Genomic DNA, 24,568 nt, shown 5'->3' on the forward strand with positions numbered 1-24,568 from the left:
ACTTTTAACTCCATTTAAGAGGGAAAAATATAGCTGCTGTAAATTCAACGCTGCACAACAATCTACAACAGCTGCCTACGAAATTTACTTTATGTCCTTTTTTATCTGTCTCTACTAGTACTGTTTCATCAAGATGTGCAGAGGAAATGGTGCCTGTCTAGTACTGGTAGGAAGTTATTTTTGTCCTAGTCAAAGCATTACAAGTAACTTGGAAATAATTAGGTAAATGGTGGATAATATGATTCTGCACTGCCATTTAGGTGGCTCTGCTTCATCACCACTTATGCTCACAATGAAATTTCTCTGCAGCAGACACAGCATTTTGAATTGTTTGTACTGTAAATTCTAATCACTGACCAAAAATTGAAAAGAAATCTGATTGATTAATGTCTCCCATGGCTTAAATACTGTGCTTGCATTCCAAGTGAGCCAGTAGCATGCCAATGACCATTTTAACCATCATGTTACTTACAGTTTAAATTACATCAACACTTTCTCTTCCCCTTCCTTTGAACAAGATTTTTGCATTGGGGTTATTAATCTGTGTTGTACTATGTAGGTAAGTTATGAACTCCTGTATGAGTAAGTGTGAACTTTACACTAATTTCTCTAATCTGTCTCCAACCTCCACCTACTCTTTATGAAATTTGAGAAAATTAGGACCATGAGTCACTAAAACCACAGATCTCAGACTTTTTCAGGGAGAAGTAAAAGCCTTGATCCCACTCTTTACAGAATCAGGTAATTGCCAGTAAGGGCACCTTTTGAATACACAACTATTACAAAAACTCTTCATTGTTAAAGCAGGCTTGGGTAAAATCCACACATCTTTTTGTACTCATTTTATGAACATTTAAGTTAAAAAATTAAACAACCTCAGCATATGCAACAAGGGTGCATAATAAACAAATGTGCCATTTAACTGAGGCCACAAGCTTTCTGAACACTGTTAATAGTTCTGTGTCAGTAAAACACAAGGTAGTGAATATCTTTTTCAACTGTATGAAAGGTGTTAAATCAGAAAAATGCTGAATTTCTGTACAGGATGCTGGCTGAATGACCAAAAATATCCTCTTTTCTGTAGCTAAGTAGAGAGAACAAGGCACATTAAGACACAATGAGGTTACTGCTGACCACTATTGAGTTCAAAGGGTCAGCTCTTCAGATGGAGGCTCAGAGATCTTTCTAAATCATGGAGAGAAAAATCACATCCCTTGTTCAAAAACTGTCCACTACTAACATCCAAGGAAGCAAACATTCTTCTGAGATCACCCTGTGCATGCAGGAAGATAAAAAGAATTTCTCAGCTTAAGATGGTCAGACAGGTTAGACAGTTGTCATTTTAAAAAGCAGAACCTACTAAAGAAAAAGCAAATTAATTTGTAACAAAACCCAACAGCAAGCAATTAAGGACTCCACAAAAACTAGCTAATGAAAGATGTCTCCTTCTTTAATATTGTGTAATACTTTTCACAGAAACAGAGTATTTACAAATATACACATATAGACTGCTGATCATAAAATGTTACTGAGGAATTAGTCAAAAAAATCAATTTACAAAAACCAAAAACTTTCCAAAGATATTCTGCCTGAAAAAAATTCCATGAAATTTCAAGGAGATGCTTCTGTACAGAAAGATAGGTTTTAGTTCCTCGAGTTCTGGTAAATCAGACGAGTTGTGAACCAAGTGAGCCAAGCTCAGCTGTGTATTTGAGATGAGGCAGGTTTTTTTTTTTCAATTGTTCTTTTTCACACAATTTCTTGTCGATCAGTTCAGCAGGTCTCAGGAGGCACTAGTTTGGATGTTTTTGGAAGCTGCAAGCATTGCTCTCACTTTGGCCATAAGATCCTGTAGAAAATAGAAGGAAAATGATCAGTGGGTGCCTAAGTTAAATCATGTGATTGCAAAAACCTGCATGAAAGGGGTAGTTTATGTTCCAGTCACACTGCAAACCTGGATTCCTGATCATCAAATGTTAACAGTCCCTAGGCTAAATGAGTGAAGTAATTTGGAGAAAGTTCCTATGACAGAAACTGAAGTTGGGATTTACTACAATGCTACAAAGTGCTCTGCATAAATATTTAGAGCAGTTTCTACACAACAAAACACAGAAATCGCATCAACTGAAATGGAAAAAACCCTTTAAAAAACCTCCCATAATGAACACACAACTAACCACTGGAGGTTTAAAAAAGGGAAAAAAAAAGAAAAGAAAAAGCAAAAGAGCTGGTAAGAGGTGAATGTCACAATTACTCCATAACAGAAAGCTTTCTTTGCTTGCTTTGTAAAGCTGAACCAAAAATCTACACAGCAGAGGCATTTTCACACATGACAGTGACATATTCTGAATTTATCTATTTGTACCTGAGTGATTTTACTCTGCACTGAAGACACAATTGCTGAAGAGATTTGGCCATCTTTTTCCTGAGAAACTCCCCTAAAAAATAAAAAAAGGATTAGAAATTTAGAGTAAATATTTTAAAAATGCATTTCACTCACCACCACAGTTTTGGGTTTTATTGTACACCTCTCTCACATGTTAAGTCAACCATTCTCTCATTCAGCTAGAAGCCATAAGTGAGAGTCAGAAGAGTCACTCATACAACTGATCAGGCACATCTGAAGAGCAGCCTGGGAATCTTTTTACAGGCCTGTTCTGTATTCTGTAGAAATAATTGAATTATGAATCTTGTGCACGCGTTACAATTCAAACCACTCAAAGTTCTACTTCAAAGAGTTATCCCATTTAGAGCAAGTTTCCAATTCCTAACTCAGAATGAGGTTGCAGAATTTTCTGCACCAGTTTTACTGTAAGAGCACGTCGAGATGTTTACTCCATTAGGTGACAGAGATCCCAGATGTTCATCAGACTGATGCACACGGTGCTGTGCTCCCAGTGCCTTCTCCTTTTGATATGCACCCACTGCACACACCCCAGGTTTGGTCAAAGGACACACTCACAGCCAAGAGACAGCAGCACTGCAGTGGTGCAGTAACAGGGCACGGTACCTGGAGCGTTCCTGGCTGGATTCCCTACTCTCCACAGGAGAGACACTAGTTGAATGTACAGAATTTTTGTGTGTGGATGGTTTGCCTGGTGACGTGGATGGTGAGGGAGACCTGGCTCTGGATTTGGTACGTGATCTAGACCGCCTCTTCTTCTTCTTTTCGTGGGGACTTCTGTGAGAAGAAAATATTATACTGAAGGATATTTAAAGCAATATTACACTGACTCAGCTCAAGATACTTTTCACACTTCTGAAAGATGACATAGCCCTCTTCCTCAGGATATTCTCATGCATTCAGCAAGCATCAGTCTTACCCCTCCCAAATCTTTGTTCACAGAGCCTACCCATGAGTCTCACCCCAGTGCTCCACTTCTATAGTTGTGCAAAATACTTTCTCAGAAGCTCTTTTTAACATATTACATTAGGGAACTACTAACTCCTGAGGTTCTCACTTGGAATGCTGCTTCGTGGTACAAAGGAATTACTGGTTGGTATTTGACAGCTTGGAGGGTGACAGCAAAAAGCCTTTCATAGATTTGCAGAATAACTTGGTTAGAGGGAAGTTTCTTCCCAAAAAACATCAGACACTGAGAATGTAATTAGAATTATAAGAGCTTATATTCCTTATAATTTTCCTAGTTCATAAATAAACAAAAACATGGAACCATAGCTATGTAAAACATGCACCAGGCAAATCCATGGTTTCTTTGGTTTTGAAAAGAAATTATTTCTTTCCTTGTGATCCAGCCTGCAATGCAACAAACCACAGGCTCAAAATTATCAACAGCCTGCTGTATTGCACTCAAACCAACGTGGACCTGGCAACATGTCTCAAGTGCAAAATGTTTGCAACTTGGAAATGAGATACACAAATATTTGTCACTACAAGAGCTGAAACAAAGGGCTTATGGGCACCTGATATGTTCATTATTGACAGAAAGGGAACAGAGGTACCCACCTCACAGGCAATATTAAGCCTGAAGATAATTCAATTAGTACTACATTAAAGACAGAACTATCAAAATTTTTTACCTGGTTATGAACTTATGTCTGTATGATTTACAAACCAGTATTGATATTACTATAATTAGAATAACTAGAGTAATGCCTTAATTAGAGTTAGGCAATACCTCATTGGAGGCATCTCTCTCTAGTGTGTACTGCTAGAAGTCTATTCAGAAGAATGGTGTTGAAGCTTCTAGAACATCTTAGAACACTGTAAAACCTTAAGCCATCTTTTAAGTATCACATTATTTGTTCCTTTCTTTTACAACTTGGAGTGACATAATTCTAAAAATACTTTATGATTTAAAATGCTGAATGGTCAAGCAGGAGACACATGAACACTGCATTAAAAATAGCACAGGGCTGTGAAAATAATTCTTCTGTGTGTTTATAGGAAGAGAAACATTTTAAGCTTCCATATCTTTTCTGCTTAACCAAATTTGCATGCTGAATTCCACAGAAGCCTCTATTATCTTCACTTGATGAATGTTAAAAACTGTATCACTGAAGTACACTTATGAAGTTTTCAATTATACCTACAACACATCAATTAATTAGAGGCTGTCAAGAGATGGAAAGTTATCTTAAGAAACAATAGGAATTTTTTAATAAAGCTGAAAGTGATCTCTTTGCTTCTTACTCCACAAGAGACATGCAGAAACAATTTAAAGACTAAATGCCTTTTTGGTAATAAGAGCTTAAAACAGACTATATGCAATGTGCTCTCCAAAAAGGTACCTTGATTCATAGTTCACGTTCCACTCCGTCAGTAAAATAACTGCAAAATGTAAATCAAACTGTTTGCTAAACTGGAGTTGCCCTTATTTTGTGCAGATATGATGTGATGTCAAGAAAGATGACAGCACACTTGCACCATGACCTGTGCAGGTCATACAGCTTTGCACAAGCACAGCATGAAAAAAATGACCCAACAAGAGGGAAACATGACATTCCAAGTAGAACCTGAGTTCCCATGGCCAGGAGGCAGCAGTGTATCAACACTCACCAGGGTGGTTGTACATTTGATGTTCAAACACATGCAAGAACAGGGAAGAAGAACAAGTGCTTCTATTACTATATTTTCTCCACAGAAGTTTTTTTTCCCTACCGAACTAAACCCCCAGAACACAGAAAGGTAAGTTCTAGCCAGGGAGTCCACAGTACAGCAGGCAATGTTTAAGTGTGCCAGGTCCCAGCCCCCTCCAGGCCTGGGCACACTCACTTGGAGCGGGGCCGTTTCCTGCTGTTGCCAGGACTGTTGCTGATCCGATAGGCCGTGGGAACGCTCCTCTCGTCCCGCCGCCTCTCTGGGCTGTGAGCCCTTCTCCTGGGCGACCTGGAGCGGGACCTGAGCAGAGAAGAAACACTCAGAAGTTTGTTTTTTGTTACTTATTTCATTACTTCTACCTCAGTGGAACTGTGCTGTCACCAAATGCAGGTATAACACCTTTCAAATGCCTGTTTTATACCAACACGGGGTATTAAGTCTCCAAGACTTGTCAGCTGCATAAAAATTTCTTGCCCATTCAAGACATTTTAAGATGAAGTTACCCACTGCTTTTCACTCCCAACAGGGAAGTTAAAAAAAAAGGAATTATTTTTTTGGTATTGTCTGTAATGACAACTTCTGCATTAGTTCTCCTTTAGTCCAGCCACCTTTTGTGGCAACAAAGACTTAGAATAAACCAAAAGGTTGTAACGTGTCAACACTTACTCCTGTTAGTGCAGTTAAACAAACAAGGAAAGCACACAGAATATATAAGATGAGAAATTTTGGCACACTGCCATTGGGGGCTGGAAGCTGTTGTTCAGGAAGAAGCATGTGCCAGAGGCATGGCCACAAAGGGAAAGCAGTGTATGATTCCACATGCAGCACATACACATACAGGGACTGCTCTGTGACAGGGTATTCAGATGTGACAAATTTTACAGACAGCAAACTTTCAAGGTGCCTAAACCCAAATAGCTTAGATGCAATTAACAGTATCAATGTAACACAATATATATCATCTTATAGCTGGATAATCAATGTAATGTATTTAATCTCGTTAATGATTAAATACAGAGTTAACTGGGTTACACTCTTGTGGTCTCTCCCTCATCAACTCTGTTTTCACCCTTCTTGAATTCCTGTCATATTTCTCCTGCAATGCATCCATCATATTTTTTCACATGCCACCCAACTGCTTTGTTTCCTTCTGAGCTTTGATGTTCAACCATCCAGTTCTCTATTCCCTATCTTAATATGTCTAGTTATTTTGCTCCAGCAACAGCCACAAACTTATTAGCCAAGTTCTCTTCTTGCTATCATCACATCCCTACATATTATCACCAGGTATTTTACAGACTAGAGTGAAGAAGAATTTATTGCATTATGTAACTAGAAATTAACGATTCATTATTTCATTAAAACCACTTTCCAAGACCTGCCACAGTTGATGATATTTATTTATTGCCTTCAAGCTGACTGTACCAATGCTTATGTAATGGAAGAAGTGCAAAGATATTTTCAAGAGATATACAGCAAAAAAGCTTGTTAGCCAATTGATAGCCAAAAGTTTTAAAGAGATATATAGCCAAACATAAACAGTATGTTTGAACATAAAGAATATGTTAGGTCTCCAAACCCACCTTGAATGCCTGACAGTTCTGTAGGCAGTGGGAAGTGAGTGCTTTGCTTTTGAGTGTGATCTAGACCTGGACTTGGATGATGAATGATATTTGAATGGTGATCGAGATCTTGACCGAGATCTTTTCTTGTGTTTTTTCCTTTTCTTCTCCTTTTCTTCATCCCTGGGAAGATCCCTGCTTCTGCTTGAAGGCCTTTCTGCTTGTTTAACTTCCAAGGTGGGTAAAGTTCTGACTGCAGTCACAGGACATGGTATACTGTTGACACTCTGAAATCAAAGATAAACAAAGAACAGTGTTCACTTTTCAAGTTAGTCGTGCTTCATGAGGATTATGTAAAGTGTGCATAAATAAGGCTGACATCTTCAAAAACATCTATCTAGCAGAATTTAACAGAGGCCTGTACAGTTCCCCAAAGATACATATGCAAGTTGGTATATGCATGCTAAGACTGTCAGCTTAACTAGGACATAGTTCTGAAGTTTTCATTTTTAGTTCTTAGAAGAAATGTGTTCTAAAAAGTGAGTGCTATCAGATGTCTTTTAGTCTACTTATCCCCTTTAAGTAAAAAAGGATGAACCTGAAAATACAATCAGGAACTTCTGACATTCAAAGTTAAGTTTTCTTTCTGAACTCTGCAAAACAAATGTAAAGGGTTGGGAAGACCACAAAAATTGTTAATCTCAAAGACAAAACAGGTCCATGCACAGCTGATGATCAGTGAGTAATTCCAACTGCAGGAGATTAAGCAAAACCACACTGAGACATTTTCAAATTATCAGCTTGTACCCCAGAGAGTTCTGCTCAATACCTTGCTTGGAACAATTCAAGTCAGGCATCATAGATATGCTCTTCATTTCAAAGCCTGTCATTCCCCCAGCTGCCATTTCAAGGCAACTGGAGAAATCAGTTCCCTTTGTCATAATTTCTGCTCCACCTGGTCTGACACTTTCACTGTTTGATACAAGGATACTCACCATGACTGGAATAAAAAGGAACACATTAAAACCTGAAATAACCAAATTAGAATCAGGTGATCTTTTCCTTTCTTTTTGCCCTTCTCCTACCATGAATGCATCAAGGCAATAACTGGCCACATCTGAATAGTCAAAAAGCCAGCTCTGCTTCACATTATACAGCTGTGACACTTTTCTGTGCTGTAACTAATAACTGCTGTCACAACACTCACAAAAGCAGCAATAAGGCAGTACTAAGGTAGTTTGCTTCAAAGATTATAAACATTTTACAGCATGATCATTTGAGTGACTGGTTTACCAGAGGCCCATTTCCAATTTCACATATTCCACATGTAACTGCAGACACCTCCTCTCCAAACTTCAGAGTTTCCTAAGAGGCCACCACTGCTGACTTTTGTTCCTTGACAACGTTATTCATGTCTTTATACAGCACCTAATCCTGTGCTTTGAACACTACTGAATATGTAATAGCCCAGTTTGCCTTGAAGTAGACACCTCTAATAGCTTGAAACAAAATAGCTGTAGGCAAAGTAGAGTTAAGAGGAAAACAAGAGAGGGAAGAAAACCCCAATGGTTTTCGGTGCCCAAGTTCATTTGGCCACATAAAACACAAGCTCTCATTAACTTCCTTTTTGGCAGAGGTAGAAATGAGTGACACATCTACCTGTGCCTCATACAGAGATTCTCTCAGCAACCTGAACAAAAAAAAAACCCCACAATGCCAAGCCCTGCTATGTATCCACCAAAAGCATCCAGTGCTGACACCCTGGGCTCTCCTTGGCTTTCGGGAAGCTGCCACTAAGGAGCGACAGTGCTCAGATATCCCTGAGAAGCTGCAGGATGGTTGGAGATTCATGCACCACGTTTGGAAAGCCACACAGAAGTAACTTTAGCTACCCCAAGGTGAATATGCAGGTTCTGCAGTGAAACACAACAGGTGACACACAAGGGGATGTCACCCCCCCCTTCACTGTGCCCAGGAGCTCCGGTGACAGTTGTCAGGTCACAACGACATGATCACCTGAACAAAGGTGGCAATTCTGGTTGCCTTCAAACTAAAAAAGCACCAGCAAAATGACCTGATTCACCATCAGAGCAGAACAGAGCTCAGTGAAAGCACGTCAGCAAGTTGCTAGGCCACAAAGAAAGTTTCTAGGTGTATAAATAATGCCGATGAGTAAAAATATTTGGAAAGAAAATAAACCGTCTGGAGCGTCTGGCAAAGAGACAAAGCTGTCAGTGGTTTGTATTTTTACCAGTGGAAGCTGATCCAGGCAAATGAAGGTAATGGGAATTCAAATTGGAGGCATGAATGCAGAAAAAGATAATTTAAAAAAAGAAAAAAAAAAAAAAACCCACATCAAGCACAGAAGCATTTCCAAAAGGCAGAAACACTCTGCTTTACTGACCAGGCTCTGCCAATTCGCAGCTCAGCTGAAGAGTTTTGGAAAGCATGGAAACAAACTGGTTACCTGATGAATTTTATTATGCATCTCAAGGGATAAGGGATTGACATTTTTTCTGAGCTCTTCTAAGAAGTTAAACTGCAAATGTTCAGATAGCATTCACTGAACCTCACTTGTCTGTCCATTTTGAGCAACAGCACATTTTTTTGGCCATTACTAAATGCTACAGTGACAGACAAATTCACTGGCAGAGTTGTTCTTCAGCATTTTATTTGCATGACTGAAGCAAGCCTGACTAAAATAATGCTAAAAGATGATTCAACAACTCTTGTTTAGCAGGAATGGGTTAGGAAAGAGCTCTATAATAAGGAGAATTTATAGCTATATGAGAACAGAAACGAGCACTTCGGTTCATTATAAGTCATTTGCATATTTGCAGTATTCATAAGCCCAGAACATACATTAGTTATTCTGGGGTTACACTACTTAATCAATACACAAAGCCAAAATTAGAAGTGAACCAAAATGTGCTCATTGCAGCAGCACAAAACACTAGTATGTTCAAACAAAACCAACTGGCAAAGAGCATTGTCCATAACATTACTAACACTTCTATAATTGGCTAATATTTCTTTTCCAGTAGTTTGAATCCTATATTAGATCAGAACTGAAAGAGTTAATCAATAGTTCTTTTACTTCAGTAAAATCTGAAAAAACTCCAGATTCTTTTCTACCACTGTATCTTTTTTTACTGCAGGTTCCTCAAAGCTTCTGGTGAAGTATTCCCTGACTGAGAATTAATAAGCAACTGTCCATCAGAAATAGGAGTGTATTACATTTTGTATTTATTGCTCTGTGCAATAAAGTAAGCAATTACATCTTTTTAGACGTTTGTCAGTTCTAATCTCAATAAACTGGCCCAAAATTATTAAACAGAAGAGATAAAAATATTTCCTATAGGACAAATTCAATACTCAAAGACTCAACAGTTTCATCAGGGTTAAGGTGCTGCACTGAGACCCAGCTACTGCCAGTACACTGACCATGGTAAGGTCTTCAAAACCAGCCAAAATTTGGCATCCTCAGTTTTGAAGGGCCAACTGCAAAGAAACTAGTGGCTGTGAATTAGTTTGCTATAAGGATCAATATGCCTTTGTATCTTGAGTGCTTTGAAGACTGAAAATCAACACATAAACATTCTTAACTCCTCACCTATCTTAATTAAAATGGCAGATCCTGATATTTACCTTTTTTCTCCCTGTTAAATTATCATTAAAGAATTTATACTATGAGGAATTACAAGTCTCGTGCAGTTTTTGGTTATTGCAATAAAAAAGAATTTCCAAATGCCATCAAGTTATCCATCCCCCAAATGCCAAATTAGTATGTGACATTTTATGTTTTTCCTTTATCTTGCTTTTTCAAAAGGACAGATAGATTTACAAGAAAACAAATTCATCTTCCCCTCTCATGCTAAACAGAATATATAGATACCTCTAGACTCTGGAAAAAAAAAAGTAAAGAAGTGAATGGCTCTGAAATATTCTAAAGCATTTTTTCTTTAACTACTTATTGGATGGTTTTCATTAGACAACCACATTTTGCTCAAAAATTAACATAAAGAAAATAGGCAAACGTAGAATGGTGTTTATATTATTTTTCCAAAAAGAGGAATGCAGCAGTATCTGCAGTCCACTGCTAAAAAAGTAGGATCAACTCCAGCAATCAGTGTGAAAGACATGCACTGTCTGCAGTGGTTGATTACCTTGTTATGCTTGACAAAACTAGAAGAGCATCTCATTTTTAAACATGGCACACTTCTATTTCACTCGTAAACAGACTACTTTCCACAGGAAAAAAAATGAATTGTTACATACAGGACAAAAGTAAGGACAAGCCATCTAAAGAAACAAATGATAAAACAGGGCTTCAAAACAGAGAAGATGAAAGAGCCAAAAGAAGGAAAAGTTTTGCTTTGTGCCACAGAATGTTTATATTCAGAGGCATGACAACAGATGACATTTGGGACAAGCCATTAAAATAACGTCACTTCCAAATCATGTGCTTGTCTGGTTTTGCAGCATCATGACTGTGGATTTCTCTTCTTGTTTAAATTGGACACCAAGGTAACAGTTTGGGTATAACCAACTGTCTTTTACATGCCTATCAAAGCACCATCAGCCTTAAAACATTTCTGACATAGGATAAAATATGAGAGATTAGCAGAATAATCCATACCAAGGCCTACTACCAAAGATATACAAATATAATCTTATCGGGTTTAAAATTTCAATTATTTTTAAGAATTTTGAATAATAGTTGCATTTCAGATTATGAAACACCTTCCTTTACTTGGTTTTAAATGAAGAAAGCAGTTCAATGCAGCACTCCAGATAACCTGGAGGGCTCCAGCTTGGCATGTCTAGAACTGCAGTTGTTGAGAACACAAGCTGCTGGTGTTGTAGGACAAGGAACCTGCTCTCATTGCAGAATGACAGCAACTCCTCTTTAGTGACACTGACAGATGTGTGATTTTCTTGTTCCAGAAGAGGGTACCTGAATTATACATGTAAACACAAGAAGGGAAATGTCACCCGGGCACTGTTTACCCACGTCCTGAACAAGGGCACAGACTTCACCAAGCACAAGGTCACTGGGACCTGCTCAGCTGTGGAAACTGAGCTCAGCTCAGCTCAGCTACTGGTTTGAGGAAATATTCTGCACCACTGTACTGTTGTAATAATGCATGCAAGAACAGCAAGGAGCCATTTGTGAAAAGCTGTGCTGCTTCACTGCTCCAGCTCATTTTTCAGCCTTTTTGTTTCTTTCTCATGCTTCATTTCACTTAAAAGAAAAACAGGAAACCACATAAAAGAAATAATTCAGCTATGGAAAACGTAGAACTGACTATTTTTAAGATTCAGCTGAAGCCAAACCAGCTTAAAAGTGCTCTGTTCTATGGTATTGACTGTCCTTTACCTGCAGTTAGAAGAATCGATTTGATTCACAGATATAATGTATACTCAGTACCAGCCTTTCTTTCATGATATACAAGGTATCAGGAAAATCCAAGAGAGGTCACAAAAGCTTTGCACATTTAATGCACTTCTGCACAGTGTGATAAACGGATTCTCAGCACAAATGTACACTGTGTGTACACACAAAGAGCATTACTAGTTTTTATACAGCTATTAGGCTGGGGCAGTGTCATGGAAAAAATGCACCTCCCATGGACATTCTCAACTCCCCTTCACTCTTTATTATACATCCCAGTCATTACTCAGTTTCTGAGACACGTTTTAAGCTACAAAAAATCACACCACTGCATTAACTCTAAGACCAGTGCATATCAATCTTTTGTTTCCTAGACTCCTCATTGGATGTTCCTTCCCCCACAACAGGAGATGAAACACAGTAAATGACATCTTCAGTGCATGCAAATATTTAATTTTTCCCTTTGTTTTCAGACTAATTAATTTTCTGATTTAATTTCCCCAACTAGTTCCACTGGCCAAACTACAAAACTAATTTTACACGTCTTTCTCTCTCACCTTTTTACCATACTTCCTTTTTATTACAGCCACTGCAGCCACCCTCTTGTTACTTTTGCAATGACTGTTTTCAAATGCATCTTGTTTCTGAAACACAACTGAAAAAAAGCTTAAAAAACCAAACCAGTGGTATGTATTTATTTACAAGCTGATTTAGACATCATGATGCTGCTTTCTGGATTCTCAGGGTACATAAAACAGGGGTTAACAAGTCTGCAATATGATTTCACTCATCTTTCACCAACACAATTTCTCAACTCAAATGGGCTGTTACAAATAGGCAAAAGCAGGCAAGGAGAGTAAAAGGCAGATTATTTGGAATGAATGGAGGTGGAAACTTTTTCAAATATGGCAAATGGAACGACAGCTTGAAAAGCATCCACGTTCCAAAATAAGCTTTTATATGCAAAAATCTATAGGCACAAATCTACATAAGTGTGCCACTAAGCACACCACACTTAGTAGAATATTACTTCCAAAGACAGGATGGCATTTTAGACTGTTTATTAAAACAGTACTAGCATTCCCAATGCAACAGCCAATTTTATTTTAAAAAAGCAAAGTCACACCAGAAACTTTTAAAGATATAACTGAAATTCTAAATAAGCCCTTTAATAAAGAAAGCACCTCCAAACCATTTCTATTGGTAAGAAGCAGTGAAACTGGTTATTTTAAAATTACCAACTACACTGGAATTTTTTGTGTAAGAAAAAACAGATGCCTTCTCTGAAACTGTACATATGCAAGAGATGGAAAAAGAAGTTTCTAGAAAATCAGCTTACTGAGAAGTGGGATAGGGAGTGGTTTTTTGTTGAGAAGTTCACTTGCTTTTCAGTAAGTTCAGCTTAGAACTTCAGTAAGTTCAGATGTGAGCAAGAACATTCATCTGCTCTTCTGAAAAAGAGTCAGCTGTCACTGGTTATTTCAGGCATTCTCTTAAAGAAAAATATCAAAAGAACCTTAGCTTAGAAATATCTGTCCTTGACAAATTCCCTTGAGAAGGAGAGCAGAACTGCAAGTCTGGGGAGTTTTGCACTGTCATTGTCTCTTTGCATTCAGTCTTCAATATATAACTGAGAAGAAGTACTGAACACTTGTGTCAGGGAAAATTGGTCAGCAGTAGCAATGAGAAACCCAGAGCAGATCTCTTTTGGGATGTGACCACACACAATTCTTACATCTGCTACTCTGTGCTGTTAAGGATCAGCTAAACTGCAGGTATGTCCCTTTCAGTTGTTCTCTTGGAAGTGTTTTCATGGCTAATCCGTGATTTATTTGGAAAAAAAAAAAGAAAAAAATTGAGAACTGGGCAATTAATTATTTGTTAGGTACTGGAATTCTTTCTGTGGGAAAGAAAATGATGGAAAGCCATGTCATTTGTTCTTGTAACCAGTCTGTCACAATCAATATCTAAAGTTTTCTATCTGTATCCAGAGATGACATTTGGCCTGATTAGTGCAACTGGATTCTTTGTTTTACTGCCTTTCCTGGAAGCAATGTAATTCCAAACCCAGGAAACTGAGGTTCTACTTCCCAACAGTGTTTGTATTTGCAACATGCATCAAACTCACCAATACACACATTAAATAAGCATCATAACTGATATCCCAACACTCTTGACAGGTGAGCACTCTAATAGATGGACCACTAGTACAGAGTTAAAATGTGGAAGGTTCTTTTCCTTTCTGTACCTGGCTAACTGACCTCAGAATTTGTGCAGCACATTTCTCTACCAGTTCTTTAATGACAGATGACATATGTAAGAAAACTGAAAAAGATTAACAGTGTTTAAAATTCAAATTTCTCCCCATTTCGAAAACCTTCCATCTCTTCAGTCAAATCCATAACACGCTGTCAGATTCACACTCCACAGGGAAGTTTCCTGACAGCTTTTTACGGAAAAGAGAAATTTATTTCCTGCTTACCTCGTTACTGAAGGAATTCTCTTCCATTTTCTCAGTTTCTGCCTCTGCCAGAGGGTTTTTCAGGGTCTGTAAGAACAGTGCAGCTTTCCTTTTGCGCTCTGCTTGTAGCTGCTTCTCCTTGGATTCTTTGGAGGCCTGTGCAAGCTTCTCCCTTGCAGCAGCTGCTAATCTGTCCTCTAGCTTCTGCTTTGCTAAGAAAGACAATTAAGCAGAGAGTAATTCTGGGGGAACTTGGCTTTCCTTGAAACAAACACACACAAAAATATCACAAACCAGCAAACAGCCTCTCCAGCCATTCTCAACCCTTTCTAATACATCCATTCAATGACATGATAAAGATATATCAGATTGAAATTAGGAAATTCCAAGCATCTTAATTCACAGATATATCATTTGCTTGATGAAAAGCAGTACAGGGGAAGCAAAAACTTTTGAACTTAAGAAGAACCCAAATGACAGGCCCTGGGGAGGAATGGGGGCAATTTGATTATTTTAAAACATCTTTTCATTCCAATTCACACAGCATACCCTTCTGTCCTTTCCTAGTAACAAGAAAAACCCACAAGAAGACTTAATGGCATTGCATTATAAGAGTAACAAAACACCAACTAGCTGATATTAGTCTATATGGGAGTGCTATATAACTGAAAAATAGCTTGAAGCAATTCATTGTTCTCTGAAGAAAATGAGAAACAGATATGCCTTTGCTTGGCTCTGTTAATGCAATCTGGGAACCAAAAGGTTAGGGTTTTACTGAAGGTTGTAATGGAAAACAAACAAACAAAAAAAATTCAGAAAGATCAGGCATTAGGGCAAAGCACTTGACAGCAGTCCATTAAAAGTTTGATTTTTGCTAAGCAACCAATGAAGATTCAATTCTTAACAATAAGAAGCAAACTGTGGTAAAAGAAGAGAATTCTGATTCCTGTTAACACGACACAGAAAAGATTCAACACACTGAAACGTCACACATTCACATGACAGTTTTGCAGTTTCCCTGAAGGACTCAAAGCTTCATTTAGTTTTCAGTGCCACGCGGAATACCTTGTTTGGCTTCCAACTCCTCCTGTGTAAGTTGAGGTTTTTTCTCTTCTGGAGCAGCACAAGGTGTGGTAACTGCTGGAGTATGGTTTGAAGCACTGTTAGCATTCTCTTGGCCTTCCTTTCCCTCCTCCTCCTCCTCATCACTGTCATCATCTAATTTCACACGGTTTTTCTCCAAAGGAAGAAGGTCGTTTTCTTTGGCCTTGATTGCAAAGCTTATTGGAGCAAACGACGCTGTGAATGAATGGGTGAGATTTCACACATCATTAGGCAACACAATCGGGGGTTTTTTTGAACAAATTTGTTTTTAAATAAACGTTGGAAACTTCGTTTGTCCTGTAAAGACCTGAAAAAAAATACAGCATTAATTTCTAACCCATTTATCTAAAACGAAACTTCAATGAATAAAGAATGGAATTTCTCACACATTTGAAGCAAAGCAACCTACTACCATATGGTCTGCTGCAATGTATATCTTCCTCAGGATGCCTTTTGCATATATATCCTATAAGATTTAAATATAGTAATTAAATTACATACCAAGGTTTATAAAATACATGCTTTGATTATGGTAATTCTGGGTTCAGGAAATATGCTCAGAAACAGAGAACTCAAGCATTCCAAGAGAAGTGATAACAGTGATTTTCCAACTTTTTCACGTGACAAAACAGGATTTTACTTCCTCAGAGGCAGAAGAAAAATCTAGTGCCAATGTTATGTCTGTCTTGCAGCCAAGTACAGTATTTAGGTTAAAATAAAGTGGTATTTGTACCATATTAAAGGAAATGAAAATAAATATTTATAGGAATGTGATTGTCATGAAATGACTCTCACTGGTTATATTCCATCATCCGAATTTGAGCAGATCACTATTATGAAAGCACAGGCTCCAATTTGCCATTTATTAATAACAAAACAAGAAACAATACCATTTTCTGGTGAACATTGTGTTCCCTTAACAAAGCACCTCTGAAGACAGAGAGGATTGCTCTTTCCCCAGGAAAGCTACTCAAGCTGCCCAGGGAAGAAAGGGCAGAGTAAGGACAGTGAGGAAACCACAGCAAAGAGCCTGGAGCCTGCAGGCCCTGGAAGGAATGGGAGTGCAGAGAGAAGCAGGAAGAGAGAAGAATTCCAAGGGACCACAGGATGTAGATAAACTTATGAGCAACTAAGTGAGGTGGCAGGAAGGCAGCTTCCATCCATGGAAACACAGGTCAAGAGTGGTTTTTCTGTTTCTTTTTTTTTTTTTTCCCAATGGCTTTCAGTTCTAGTTGAAAAATTTAAATTTCTAGTTTTTACTGCAAAAAAGGAGAATTTTTAAGGTATCTTTTCCTGATAGGCCAGGAAACCAGTTCCTAGATATAAATAATCTCCACTCAGGGCACTAACAGTGTGTTAGCTGACTTTGTTTGACTGGCTTCCAGAAAGATCTTCCCCTTCTGTCCCCCTGCTGCTACGACTACAAGAGGAAAAACATTCCACTGAGACATGAAAAGGGGTCTTTTTTTCCAGCATGACTAATGTCCAACACAGGAAGACTGAGCAACAAGCCTAAACTACTTCCTCCATATGTATGCTTTCAAATCAGACCACTGCTTTTTATTCAGAATAAATGACTTCTTTCTTGCACAGAGCTTGTAACTGTCAAGTTCAAAATGACAAAAATAAGATTCTGCTGGGGTCAGTGATGAAAGCCTTCAACTTAGCACAAAACCGAAGTAAAACCATTTATTCTGTCAGCCCATAAATACCTGATAGTCTGATAAGAAAGAAATATGAAAGCAATCAAATTACTTCTTTCAGTCCCTTTTTGATGCCTTCGGTGCAAATGTATTTTTTGCATGATGAAATTCTTTTCCTCTCTCCCACCTTCTTTTTTTTTTTCCTCACGTATCTGTTAACAAATACTTTCACGCCCAGTAAATCACGTTAACATACCTTTCACCAGTTTGCCATCACTGACATTTTTAGGAGGAGGAACATCCTTTTTAGTTCCTGGAACTCCTTTAGAGCTTGGCTCAGATGCATCTTCGGGTGCATGTTCATCTGCAAACTGAGTCTCGCTTGGTGTATCGCTGGCAGTGTCTGCTGGAACATCTTCAGAGGAAGATACTCCCTTTTCAAAAGAAATGTGCAGAATTACTAACTGGGTGGTTATGAAATAATTAATGCAGCGTCTGTGGAGCTGCAGTTTTGCCAGCCATTTCAAAAATCACATTATCAGCTAATCACATAACAGCTATTTTTATATCACTGAGCACTCATGACCGTAAGTCTGCCTCATGTAAACCCCACTGCAGGCTGTAAAACCTACAGACCTGCTGTAAGAACATGTTATTTTACAGCAAAGAAAATGTTCTTCAGCTGATATACTTTCACCAAAAACCACTTTAAAAACTATATTTTTAAAGTTAGACCCTAAAAGCATATCCTTTTTTTCCCAAAGAATATTCTTTAAGGTCTTGACCTTCAGGGTCCCAGACCAAACCCATTAACGTTGATTCCCAGGGACAAAATACAAGCTTACAACACGTTTTTCCTAATGTACAATTGCATGATTACTTCTTCAACAGAATCAAGTTATACAGGGGTCAACAGAGGTTGATTTGTTCCAACATCTTGCTGAAGAACATTGGGCCTAGCAATGTTTTTTGATACAGTACAGATGTGCTGAGATTTCTCAAGGGAGTAAAGAATTCCTGGTTGTGCTATTACATGACTGAATCACTCAGGACCATCTCTGAACTCACAGTATAAAAATTTCAAGATGGATATTACAGAACATTCAAAATATTTACATGGTGAGTCAGGTGATGACATTAAGTAATTTAACATTGAAATGTGCCTCTCAATAAATAGTTTGGTTGCATTCCACTGGCTGTTGTTAAGTATGTTTGATGTTGAAATTGAGGCACGAGCAGATCTTCCCTGTAGCCATTCCCTGACCAACAGAACTAATTTCTGTAAAATCCTCAAAGGGGAAAAACACAATGAAATCAAAGACTTCATCTTGTATTTGCTCAGGCCAGTCGAACAATTTCTTATTAACTTTAATGGCCAAAAGGAGAAGCATCAATTGCATTAGTTGCCTATACATGTATTGCTAAAGCATAAAGATAATATTGAAATCATTATTTTAAAAAAATGAAAAGAATGGCATTATCTACAAAGCCATGCAGTACAAAAATATGCATTGCTACACTTGACCTCAAGGGACTTAAGTCAGCTTCTGTTGCTTCTTAGCTGTACTCATTTGAACATTTAAAATGAATCCTTTATTATTATGCTCTGGTTAGTGTACAATTTCCCCCCCAAATAAGTGTTAATAAGTCCCTATTAATTATCTAAGTATTAAGAATTCAACCCACTGCTTTGCAAATAAGACATTCTAGAATAACAGTCAACATTGTGGCACAGGACAATTTTGCTTGCAATTTATCAGCTGAGTAAGATAATATTTACCACAGCTTATCTTTAAAAACAGTATTTTCACAACGTTTTTCACTATTAAAACAAAACATGAGACACAAGTGTTTCAAACAGCAATGAGTATTGAATTTCTTCATTTTCCACAAAGCAATTCCGAGGAGTTTACCCACAGGCCTACCTTCTTCAGTTTAAGGCTCCCCAATCTAAGCCTTGAGATGACAAATGACATAGGGCCTAAAAAAAAAATAGCTCTTTCCCATGAAAAGTTAACATCAGATAATGTAGTTCTGATACTATTTGCAATTTTCTTTTCAGTAAGAGAACAATCTAATTAGCTAGCACGAGAACAGTTAAAGACATGGATGCCAAGGCTGGCTATCATCTTCTAATAACATGGACTAGGAGAAGCAAAGCAAGTAGGAAACTCATGTGAGATTCTGAAGCTCCAGCATTGTTGCAGTCACGACAGGACTCTTAACAAAACCTCCCTCAGATAAAAAGCATGTCAGAAGACTAGTCCAGCCTCTGTGCTACTGTTGTATAAAGAACCATGAGGCACTTGAGAAGGTCTGGGTGTTAAAGCCAGACCTCCCCCTTCTGACAGCACAACGCTGATCACAATCCTGCAAAGCTCTAAACCTCCACAAAACACACATTCCCTCCTAGAGAAAGCCCAAAGATTTTCAGGTGGTCATTTTATATTGCAACCACAGTGAAGTGGTTTATACTGAAAAAGAATTAAGCACCACACCACCTCACATATCCTTACTTAAATGCCATACAAAGCTAAAAATCAACAAAAAAAGCATTCACATCCTTTGCTGAACAATTTCTCCATAATTCAGTGTTCCATTTCTAAAATGTCTCATGGTAACACAACAGATAAACCAGGCCTTTTCTCACTTTCACTGCATTTTCAGTAGAAGTATATGCAAACACACATGTACCTGGCAGTTGTCACTGCTCTCTTTTTGAAGGAAGAACTGTTTTTTAAATTCATAATAAGCATTATACTGGTGCCATGGTTGCAGGAACTCAAACCTGTGGAAAGAAAACCACATATCTGAAAATGCACATGAACAAAGTGAATACCAACAATCCTTTGCCATCTGATTTTCTCTAGCAAATGAAACATTATTTGATGGTTGGAAGGATTCTTATTTATGCCTAAACTTCAGAGGATACATATTCAGAGCATGCTTACTAGAGACATTTTCAATAGGCTGTTTTTTCTGAGAATTTGGGCAACAACGCTTTGGCCTTACTTTTAAGTAGGTCCCTGAATTTCAAATTAAAAAAAAAAAAGACAGCACTTCTCTACTTGAAACCCACATGCCCCGGTAATATATTTAAAACCAAAACTGTCAACTTTTAAAATACAAGTTTAAATAACATTTTCTCTTACCTGAGATCATTCTTGGCACGAACACTGGTTTCAAATTTTACCCCATTCCTAGCAACATACTCAGCCAGCTTATCAATGACAGGTTGGATATCTGGAGGTGGAGGTATAATGGCAACCACTGGAGCAATTGTGCTGAAAACATCAAGAGTAAATGGTTTTTATAAATAGAACATAAATATCTTTCAGACTCTTGCTTTAACAACAACAAAAAAGTACACAGAGGTTTGTTCTCTGTATGCATTTAAACTTGATTCACTAACAGAACACTCCATATACTAAATATTCCTTTTGGAAGTGAAGGAAGATCCCTCCAAACAATGAAAAAACCTGCACAAGGTACCTTGTAGATGTTGTGGTGGAAGTCAACCCACTGCTGCTGTCACTTGTGTCTGGGGGAGGTGGAGGTGTGGTGCCAGGGGGGGGAGGCACTGTTGCTACCCCTGTAGTGCTGGACACAGTCACCCCTGCAGGCAAGGTGCTGTAGTAGGTGGCAACATCTATTCCTGGAGGTGGAGGTGCCAGGCAATAGGTGCCATCAGGGAGCATGTAGTAGCTGTAATACATGGCTGCCACCGTTGCTATGAAAAGACACATTTAAGAACAATGTTCTGATTAGAAGAAAAACACCCAGTTAGAAAAAAAAGTTATTGCATCAGTACAAACAAATTGAGAATCCAGATTCACACCCCACACTAAGAAATGGCACCTGATCTCTTGTGTAAAACAAACAAACAAAGAAACAAATAGAAGGCGGCTCATGTTAATGCTCTTAGGCTGACTAAGAAATATGTGGAGTAAGGGACAGAATGCAGAAGTACTGAAGGTTACAGGTAATAAAGAATGCACCTCCAAAGACTCAGGAGGCTGAAGAAGAATAAACACACAGGATCAAGCATGAAGTCAACGCATTCTCTTCCCACCAGCATCCACACACAATTCATCAAGACACTCCAGCAGCTGCCTAATCACAAAGCACTTACAATCAGAGGAGTATTCTGCCTGGGATGTCTGCACAGCTGCCCCGTCTGTCGACTGTGGTGTGGATGAGTTATTGTCTGACTGGGCTTTGCGCACCAGGGCTGCAAGTGGGTGATCAGGGTCTACCACCTTCAAAGGCTGGAAAGGTTTTCAGAGGAGAAAAAGAGATTAAAATTGGAAGTCCATATTTAATATAAATTTGCTTTCCTAAATATGTTGATGCCGTTGTGCCTAAGTTAATAGACGTGGATAATTCTGCGCAAACTTCTAAAAGAAGTTAATCTTTTTGTAGCTCTCATATCAGAATCAACATCTCTGAAATTTAGTGGAAAACAAAACAAAAGGAATTCCACGTGAACAGAAGTGCATGACATAAAAAAAAGAAGTGGTTATTACTGTTAGCCATTTACTGCCATGGTTGGGATAAGCCACAGAACCTGCCTTGTACAAGTGTGGGAGCACCACAGGCATTCCTCTGAAAGCCTCAAATACATCCAACCATCTGTCAGTCCCATTATTCCATCACTGCCCAGACTCAAAAAATAAAAATAACTAACACATCCAGCAAAATTTACATGTAATGAGTAGTAAATTCTAGTGAAATATTATTTGCTGAAAGTGCTATTTCATGCCAACATTTTATTCACTAAAATCTAAAAAGAAAACATTCTCAGCTTATATACAGAAGGCATTAAATACCTTAATCTCTTCTGCTTCAACACAGGTTCTGTGGGATAAATCCTTGAGTGATGCCCTCAATACCAGAGGGCATCAAAAATAGAAATATAATTCCTTACAAATGGAAAAATAACAATTTATGTACTAGAGAAAAGATAACTCAAAAGCCTATCAAAGCAGACTTCAATTACAGTCTGAAAAAAACCCCAAACCTTTGTCAATAAAAGACCTGAACACCTGCATATTATAATTTTTGTGTCCACAAATCAGGTGTTTTACAAGACAGAAAGTAATTTTAATAGGGTCAAGTACCTTCATGAGCTCTTCAAGCCTACTGCATTTTTTAGATGCAAAGAGACTCGGATGCAGATAATTTCCATCATCGTCGTCATCATCATCATCATCTTCCTCAGATTTGACTCTTGAGTCTAAACAAAAGCAATGTCTGAATTTTAGCTGGGTTTGCCATGAGTTTGCATTGGGAGAGAAAGATGATACAGCACTAGCATGAATTCTTAAGGAAGCCTCAATTATATAAATCAGCTTATTCACAAATACACAGATACAAGAAGATATCGCCAGACATCAATAACACAGAAGTGTTGAGCCCTTCTGTTGGGCTTGAGCTTTATGAGTTTCTAAAACCTCCAAAATCATAGCAGCTGCTACAGCTGAAAGTTTTCCAGAACAGCATCTTTTCAAAAAATCTCCTCCAATTTAAGCAACGTTTTGAACCTCAGCTGTGGGTAACACCAGAGAGACGTGGCTGCTTTACCCGCGACCCCAGCGGCCATTTCACGGACTCCCTGCCCGAAGCCAGGCCGCGACGAGCAACAACTCACGTTTCTTCTCGTCCGCTTTGCTCTCGGAAGGGGCAGCGTATCGTCCCTCCTTCATGGCCTTCTGGATGAACTTGTAGTAGGGGTTGAGGTAGTGGTCGAAGCGCAGGAAGTCGAACTGGGAGTTGCGGGCCTGCTTGGCCTTCAGCATGATCTCGAACTGCGCTCCCTGCTTGCACACGAAGTTGGCCGTTCGCTCGATGATCGCGTGCATTTTCGCCGTCGGCGGCTGCGGGAGGGAAAGATCAGATATTTGTGTTTTCATGAGCAGCTTGTGACGGTGTTTTACAACTCCAAAGGGAATTAGAAAGAACAGGAGCTCCCTGCCCTTCTCAGCTTTCTCTGGCAGCTCAAGTTTCGGGATCTCTCACAACTAGAGAAAGCACGTCAGCACTACAAAATAACCAACACAGTCCCAATAGTCCCCAGCTGCTCGTTCAGTTACTTTTGCAAGATCCTCTCCTTCTATCAGCACAACTATTTCTGCCACTGCACACCAAACTGAAAGGGGAACAAATCCTGGGTGAGTTTGGTGTTACAATACCTCAAGGTTACCTGAAGACTCACAATATATGGTCTTCATCCCCAGAGCTGTCCTTAATTCTGTTATCTCTGAGTGTGCAAATATTGTTCCCTAACTAGAGAAGTTTGTTACTCTGTACTTGCTTGGAAGGAACATGTTGCCTCTCAAGACCAACATAAGAACTATAATTCCTATGTGCTGTCACATTCCCCTAAAGAGTCATTGAATGCCTTAACAATAAAAGAAAAAATAAAATTAATAAAGTTAGGCAACATCCATGCATTCCACTCCTGAAATCCCATCTAGGGAGCACTACCATATCAAATCCAAGAAGAGAAGAGAACAAAAGTACAGTTAAAGAAGGAATGAAGATCATTCACTGTCTTTAATTTCATACTCAGATAGCTGTTTGTCTTGTGCTTACCTAACTGCAGAAACTCTCACTCTGCGTGCCTACAAAGACTGAAGTGTCACACTAATTTTATTGGTTTGCAATTTTATTGGTTTAAATACAGAACTATGCTGCAAACCTCAGAAAATGTTTTTCATTAGACTGGAAGCATGGTGCTGCACGTAGTGAAATAAGTCTGAATATTATCAAACAGCCCACTTTCAAAGGCTGCTTTCAGACAACTGGATCCTCTACCAGGACAACATGTCCAACGTGTAAAATAACTAATTGTTACAAGTTTTACTTGTCCCTTTAAAATTCTAACAAAGATTATTTTAATTAGATGCAATGAAGTTTTTAATAAACTGGTAACAATTTGTGCATTATCAGTTTCACACCACATATCAAGTTTTTCTGTTTCTATCTCTCCTCAGAAGTTATTAACTGATAATTTCCTCTTACAGTCCACTTCATAGCATCCACAGACTTCTTAAAATGCACTGGTGAAAAAGTCATCTCTGCCCATAATCACAGTTTGAAGCAGTGGAAGATCCCCTGCATCCTGGACACAGCTCTTCCATTCCAAGCTGCAGAAGGACATTACTGCTGGAGTTGCCACACACACTCAACATTCCCCAGCTCACCAGAGCCTCTGGACTTTTTATGCAGTTGTGCTGACTCATCCTCAATATCAAATATTTGCATTTTGCATTGCTCTGTATTACAGAAGTTATTTCATATCTGTCTTTGTTGAACTGCACCTTGCAGGCTGTGAGCAAG

The 24,568-nt window shown here is 38.5% G+C and overlaps 1 protein-coding gene across 3 annotated transcripts in view; it reads right to left on the reverse strand.

Moving 5' to 3' along the window:
* Positions 1–1,425: 1,425 nt before the first annotated feature.
* SFSWAP (splicing factor SWAP) overlaps positions 1,426–24,568 on the reverse strand; it is a 30,039-nt gene continuing 6,896 nt past the window's right edge. For all 3 annotated transcript variants that reach the window (XM_027651987.1, XM_027651988.1, XM_027651989.1), the window contains exons 5-18: positions 22,878–23,103; positions 22,348–22,463; positions 21,360–21,495; positions 20,720–20,957; positions 20,380–20,511; positions 19,922–20,015; positions 17,484–17,661; positions 15,546–15,779; positions 14,502–14,692; positions 6,646–6,911; positions 5,237–5,362; positions 3,011–3,181; positions 2,366–2,438; positions 1,426–1,849 (exon numbers count right to left, since the gene is read on the reverse strand). In XM_027651987.1, coding sequence (XP_027507788.1) covers positions 1,784–1,849; positions 2,366–2,438; positions 3,011–3,181; positions 5,237–5,362; positions 6,646–6,911; positions 14,502–14,692; positions 15,546–15,779; positions 17,484–17,661; positions 19,922–20,015; positions 20,380–20,511; positions 20,720–20,957; positions 21,360–21,495; positions 22,348–22,463; positions 22,878–23,103 — 2,247 coding nt within the window. In that variant the 3' untranslated portion in view covers positions 1,426–1,783. The remainder of the gene's footprint in view (positions 1,850–2,365; positions 2,439–3,010; positions 3,182–5,236; positions 5,363–6,645; positions 6,912–14,501; positions 14,693–15,545; positions 15,780–17,483; positions 17,662–19,921; positions 20,016–20,379; positions 20,512–20,719; positions 20,958–21,359; positions 21,496–22,347; positions 22,464–22,877; positions 23,104–24,568) is intronic.

Source organism: Corapipo altera, unplaced genomic scaffold, assembly GCF_003945725.1.
Source record: "Corapipo altera isolate COAL_440 unplaced genomic scaffold, ASM394572v1 67, whole genome shotgun sequence".
Classification (NCBI taxonomy): Eukaryota; Metazoa; Chordata; class Aves; order Passeriformes; family Pipridae; genus Corapipo; species Corapipo altera.